Genomic DNA, 7068 nt, shown 5'->3' on the forward strand with positions numbered 1-7068 from the left:
CTATAATGTGGTTAACGCATTTCGGTAGCAACCTATTGTTATCAAAACTGGATGTCCGGCTCTTTTTTTTTCATTCATTTCCCTTAACTCTTCCGTGTGGGAGGGATATCTGGACATGCATGGGTATAAAGAGCATTCCACTCCCTAAACCCTCAGCCACACTAGACCACTCGTTCTCTCAGTTCGGTTCTTCCACTTCGCGTTTGTTTCACCTTAAGAACTGTTAAGTTAATTTTCCAGAAGTTTTGAAAGAGTTATCTCTCAGACTTCTATAGTACCTCCAAGAGAAAAGCTAACTGATTTCGGGTTTAGTTCAATATCACTAAACCACACCGTTTCCGGACATTAACTACCTCTATTTAATCGACTGCTATCGTAGAACATCAGAGAATACTCTATACTGAGTAACGGACAAGACCGCAGACAGAGTGCGACCCCAAACATAATTTTCTTCCAACAAGCAGCGCTGGAATCGATTGTTACTGACAAATTTACCAACCATACACGCTGAAGTCCAACAGAGATCAGAAAGCCTGTGATATTCGATTGTGTACAGAGTTCTGCGTTTTGAAATAATATTCTCGTGGTTTCACAAACACAGTCGCCATGGATCTCGCGTCCTACCTGTGCTACTCGCTTGTCATTCTCCTCGGGTGTCTCTCGGCTGTTCAATCCTACGTCATGCCGATAGTGGGTACGTCAGTGATCGAAATATCAATTTCGTTCATCTCGATATTATGTTGTGAATCTAAGTTATTTTTCTCATTTTCCTTTATGACTTCATACCATTTTAACATCTTTTACGTACTCTAATTTTCTCCCACTTCTACCTGACAGTCGTATTGTTGACATGGAATGCATGAAGGCGAATTTTATCACGCAAATAACTTGTGTTTGACCTTGGAAACATAATCATCCATTATCCAAGTGTCAGAAGATTGATTCAGGTGCTTTTGAACGTATCTTTGCAATGATAACGGTTGGCAATGAATGTAATATTTTGGATATTTGTAATGTGCATCACTTGTTACCAAAATTCTTACAATCCACTACAGACCAGTAAAGAGTTCTGCTTGTGGAAAGAAGAAGAAGAAGAAGAAGAAGAAGAAGAAGAAGAAGAAGAAGAAGAAGTAGTGAAAATTACTTCCCAAAGCTCAAAATCATCAAGAGAGTTGTTTTTAGATTTGAAATAAACAGAATCCAAAGTCCGTACGAATGACCGTGATAGGTTCAGTGCCATTCAATGCGTTTTATATTGTCTTTGCCGGTGAGTGTTATCTACCTCTAGATATACTTAGTGAACAGGGAAGACGGATGCTCACGCAGAACAAGAAGTTACAGATAAACAACAATTCAGCCAATCACATTTCCCTGAACATTCAGTTTTTAATTAAAAAATTTCCAAATATTCAACCCAAAGTGTGCACCAAATCGTTCAAATTCAGTTCTTGAAATGCAGATGGTCAACTCAAAAGAAGTGGTTGACATCTTTACCGACACAGATCCAAGAAAGATGACGCTAAACTTGTATAGATATAATAGGATAAAACAATGAATTACATGATTCAAAGAGAAAAATTGATTGATTTTTATGTTTAGAAGATACCCCTCCGTGTTCTTAAACCACCCACCCCCTAAACAATTCTAGTTAGGGGTCTGCACTAACTCGCCGTTTTAACGCAGTGATATTTCTTCCCAGACATAATTGTAAACTGTATTATCTTTTGGCACTGAGTCTACAGGGGTGAAGATTCCAATGTTGCGAAGGAAAAAGACAACAACAACAACAACAAAACGCTTGATACAATGCTTAGATCAATGTTATGATAGCAACTCTTTCCCTCCTTTTTTATTTGATTGCCTGTATAAAGAAAAAACGACGAGAACAAAGTTGTGTTCTCCATTCTCCATTGTATTGATGGCACCTCAGTATTATAGTATCGACTTACTTCATCCTTACTATAATTATCGACACCCCTGTTAGATCTCTACGCATATCTCACTCTGGCTCTCTTGTAATTCCAAACATCGCTGCATCTTGGGACACACGAGCTATTTTCCTACGCCTGTCCCACCCTATGGAATAACATAGCTTCAGTTTATGTAAAAAAATGTTCTTCATTAGATTCCTATAGAGCGGTTTTAAAGTCTATTTATTTAATGTCTGCTGTTGATTGCTCTATTGTTTGTATTTGCAATTTTCCTAACTTCATAACCTCTTCTCTTATTCTATTTGCGCCTAGAGCACTCCACGGAGTGGAACATTACAAATCATATGAATAATCATTATCATTATTATCATGCATAATGAAAAGTAGGCCTATATATATATATATATATATACACTCAACAAAAAAAGTAAGTTCCCCCTGGCATTTTTGGATATATCTTAAAAAGTATTCAACCGATTTTCATAATTCAAACGGAAATGGAGAAGGAATTTTATTACTCATAACATGAGTGGCAAATCATTGCCACCAGATATCATTATTGGTGTGAAAAAATGCATTTTATGTGAAAATGCACGGAAACAAAAGTTGCACTTTAGTGATTTGCAATGACTTTTACACAAATAATCAAACAATCACTCATGATTCTGAACATTTAAGCATGGTTTATTGCAAATTTCTCTATCTCTCTCTTTTCATGAGCATACAGTGAAGTATTTGATAATTATGTCCACCATCCGCTTCAATGATCAGCCGGCGTCTCTTCCTCATACTGTTAACTAAAGTTTGTACTTGGCGCTGCTCAATGTTGGCCCATGCTCTCTGTAAGATGCGCTGAAATTCTTGCAGTGAAGTGTCATCTTTCACCTTCTTGCTCGCTTTCCGCTTAATGATATCCCAAAGATTCTCTACTGGAATTACAGGCGGGGGATCTTGCAGGCCACTCCATACGTTCGATGCCATTTCCCTCAACAAACCGATCTACAACTTGAGCGCATGATGCAAAATGGCCATAGGCACATTAATGTGATCAACCCAAATTGGAATTACAAATCACATGGCTTCTACCAACATTTTCGTATTGAAAAGGCCTATTGCTTAAAAAGTATGCATAACATCTGTTTAATAGGTAAGCACATTGTACCTGAAGAAATTCCTGAGAATTACACAATCTAAAAAGGTGATTTGCTAACTTACATAGGAAATGTATGCAATAGGCTTCATATAGCCTGAAGTGCAACTTTTTTTCCCATGCATTTTGATATAAAATGCGTTTTTTAACACCAATAATGATATCTGGTGGCAATGATATGCCATTCATGTTATGAGCAATGAAATTCCCGTTTGAATTCCCATTCCCGTTTGAATTATGAAAATTCGTAAAATACTTTTTGAGATATATCCAAAAATGTTAGGGGGGAAGTTTCTTTTTTTTTTGCTGAGTGTATATACATATATATATATATATATATATGCATATATTCTTGCGGGATAGGGATTGCCTTCCAGCTGCATTACCAAACGAGACGAAAGTAACCTACTATATATCTTCGATATTACCATTTCTAGTTTTAAGATAGCGAACACGTTTCTCGTTATTGTTCCGTGTTATCCGTTTACAAACGAATCTGTGGGTGTCGTTACGCAAAGAAAAGAACACATACACACACAAACGCAAAGAAATACAACGAAAACCCTTTGTCGTTTGAAATCAGATTTTATTGGCTGCAGTCAGCAAAACGCTTATATGAGCCATCAGCACTTCCTTCATTTCAAGAATCGGCGATAACCCATCTAATAAGGACGATACCCTATCAAATAATATTATCTGTCATGGACCATCCTTCCCTGTAAAGTACGTTGGCATCGCTCTCGCATTTCTATCACACGTCCGGCTTCGGTCGTATCAGCAAGCTGCCAAACAAAACAGAACACAGCAATTTTAAAAGAATAGTAATAATATTAAGACTAGGACCAATTTCTCTCTGCCTTGACTGTTTCCATGCCTTATCATTAGGCACTCTTGTATTTCTGGTTGACAATCAATTGACTATCTCGAGCAATCCCTGGACCCTGACTGAAAACATTATGTCTGTTGTGCCCCAGTTGTACATACATTCTTCACTTTACATTCAATGTATATCGCAGTTTTGTACAATGCGTTGTAATTCATTATGTGCTCTAAGATGCATTTTACTAAGAGCACTCGATGAGACGAAGGATGGAACAACTGTTCACGGGACAATTGGTACAAATGAAAAAAAAAAAGATGAAGAAGGAGCTGCTGAGATCATGTCCAGGGAAAGTTTTGAATTCTGCATAATAGTTTTACATGTATTTGGAAAGTTTTGAATTCTGCATAGTTTTATTTGGAAAGTTTTGAATTCTGCATAGATTTATTTGCTTTGTTACACTCTTTTCCCAAAAAACTGTCTATCCGCAGGCCGGACCCGCCCCCCTCAGTCCTGTCCTACCAACAACGACCTGACATACCAGCGCCGCATGTCCCCCTGCCACTCGTTCGCCTGTGAGGACGTGAGGAACGAACCGCCATCCGGCTCGTGGCCATGCGTGCGCATGTGGGTCAGCGGGTGGGCGTGTCCTCGCGGCCACGCCCTCCTCGATGGGTACTCCGACGTGTGCGTGGAGAGGAATGTGTGCGCGCTGAGAGAGACGAGTTGTGTCTACCAGAATGAGGTCATGCAGGTAAGTCGATGTGCTCATTATAGTCATGATGCAGAAAATTGTCACCATGGCGATAGAGATTGAGGTGAAAATAATACTGATGAGGTGAGATTGGGGTGATACATGTAGATTGCGTCGTTTCATGGAAGGAAATACATCAAATATATAAACCGTATTCTTTATTAACTTGAACTTGCAAATTGAAGACTTCATTTAGAATTTGAAAAATATGAATGAGATGGATAGTTTCTAGCTATGTTTTTTTTTTCTTATGGGACTTTGTCTCTCGCAAACTGTGTGCAAGCTATTAACCAGCATCTCCCAACAACAACAACAATAAAAAAGAAGATTTAGTCTAATGCATTAGGTTCGAGGCGTAAAAAACGACTTAATTAGTGCAGAACCTTGAAATTAGATAACCAACACAGTGCTCTAACCATTGTTCTGTGACAATGAAGCCAAAAATTTTCGAGAGCAGGCTCTTTGACTATAATGAACTTTACTGGTCTGTCTGCCATATGGGAATTTCGTTGATATGAATGTTTCCGATATCATTGAGTCCTATATAAGGAAATACGCAATGTAAAACAATGGATGGGTAATATGTGTCGCGCACTTCTTGCGAGGAAATGATTAAAAAAGGCATAACCTAGTTGACATTTTTTTTTTTCATATCAGTATTGACTTGGCAATGCCAATCTGTGATCCAACGACATGTTATTATACAACTTTCACAGTGCATAAAACCTCGCGCAGAATAATGGCCCTTTTTTTGATCAACTTTACTTGTAGATAAGTTGGCATTATTGAAACAATAGATATAAATACACCAAGGCAAAATAAAAACAAACAAACAAACAAATGAATCAAGGCAACAAAGGAAAAACTACCAATGTGGATCGACAGAAATAATCCTTCACCCAAATTTGTAACGGAGTAGATAGGAGCGACGGCCCAGTTCCAACTAGGGACGTTATCATGATTTTGGCGTAAACAGCTGCGGGTCTGTTGATATGGAGATGCAGCTTCAATCCGTCCATTTCCGCCGCTCGTGGCAGTGCTAATCGATTACGAATCGGTTTCCATTTCCTTTGCAGCCAGTAAATCAATTTCCTCCCCCCTGGTTACAAGGGTATGTTGGCCTTGCGTCTATAGTCTAGTTATCACTGATCTGTGTGGAGACTGGCTTATCGCTGGCAGGTTTTCGTCATAGTTAAAAGAGATTCAACCAATCGCTGAACAAGTCCTTTACAGGAAAGTCAAACAAGCACACCTCTTTTTGTTATCATTGCTTTACACTTGATAACTCTGACCTTTACTGCTGTAACGGGACACACGTACATGTACTTACCATTAGGTTACTGGTTCAGTTCTCTACAAGACGGAAACTCGTCTTGTTTATGGTTGAAGATACTAATTGTACGTTATAAATTGCACAAGAAGTGTGAAAGCAACACACACACACACACAAAACAAGATTATGTATTTTTTTCATACCTCCATTACAAACGATTATTGCACGTGTCCCGCAGTTTCAATCTCGAAATTATTCTGTTTAGACACTGAACGAAGTTATTTGGTTCTCTCAGAATATTCTCTTCTTCTTTTTTTTTTTTGCCTCCTTACTGTGCATGCAACCACAACATTATACTCAGATGGGATAAATATACTCGTGTTCTCCTTATATTATACAATTATATATCTTTTCTACCTGGTCCTCTGAAGCATCATAATCTTTTTCAACATGTTTTACTATTTTCGTAGGTCAACACAAGCATTCTGGATGGTGACTTAACATGCCGGTGTTTCGCTGACGGAGTGGTACGGTGCCGAAATCCGTTCCCGACAGCTTGAAGGCAAGACACGGCTTCGATTTAATAGGCACGACCAACCACAACCAACTTTTGACCCACGTGCGATAGCGAATCGCTCACATGATGGCGTCACGTGATAGCATCACGTGATAGCAATAAGGACATTGTGATGATGGCGTCGTCGAGTCGCATATTGGCGCGCGGTGTGGACAGCACTGAAGCTAGTGTTTGCTTGCTTGTTCATGCCCCGAGAGAACCCGTTGTTCTGTAGGCAGTCTCGACGCATTATGCTGACTGAAGTATGATGCGGAAATCGACTGAACCTCGGAAGCTGAGCATGAGCTCTGTCCCGTTCAATACCACCACAGTACCTGCTGCTGCTGCTGCCCCCTTTGAAGAGAAGAGACAGTAAGAAAGGAAAAGAAAAAACTGTTGACGCTCAGACGTGACGAGTTCATGAATATCACCTGTCAGTGCGGTGCAACATCATTATGCTTTTTACTTGAAATTGCACAAAACCAATATCAGGGGGTAGAGATCTTGTTAAATTTCAGAAACTTTCTCCCGTATCCGTTTTATGTTGCTAATATTATCACGTTGTAACGTTTAAAGAACTTATT

General features: G+C 39.1%; 1 protein-coding gene across 1 annotated transcript; it reads left to right on the forward strand.

Annotated features, from left to right (window-relative positions):
* Positions 1-176: 176 nt before the first annotated feature.
* LOC139709789 (uncharacterized) lies at positions 177-6488 on the forward strand. The gene is made up of 3 exons (XM_071621750.1): positions 177-694; positions 4393-4655; positions 6399-6488. The coding sequence occupies exons 1-3, from the start codon at positions 607-609 to the stop codon at positions 6486-6488; spliced, it is 441 nt and encodes a 146-aa protein (XP_071477851.1). The 5' UTR covers positions 177-606.
* The last annotated feature ends 580 nt before the right edge of the window (positions 6489-7068 follow it).

Source organism: Diadema antillarum, unplaced genomic scaffold, assembly GCF_040938485.1.
Source record: "Diadema antillarum isolate AM-2024a unplaced genomic scaffold, OU_Dant_1.0 seq00001470_RagTag, whole genome shotgun sequence".
NCBI classification, from domain to species: Eukaryota; Metazoa; Echinodermata; class Echinoidea; order Diadematoida; family Diadematidae; genus Diadema; species Diadema antillarum.

Excerpts from the sequence above, each read along its gene's own strand:
- LOC139709789 (XM_071621750.1), top strand. The coding sequence starts at position 607 with ATGGATCTCGCGTCCTACCTGTGCTACTCGCTTGTCATTCTCCTCGGG. Across the intron at positions 695-4,392 it reads CTACGTCATGCCGATAGTGG|GCCGGACCCGCCCCCCTCAG; the intron begins GTACGTCAGTGA and ends GTCTATCCGCAG. Across the intron at positions 4,656-6,398 it reads ACCAGAATGAGGTCATGCAG|GTCAACACAAGCATTCTGGA; the intron begins GTAAGTCGATGT and ends CTATTTTCGTAG.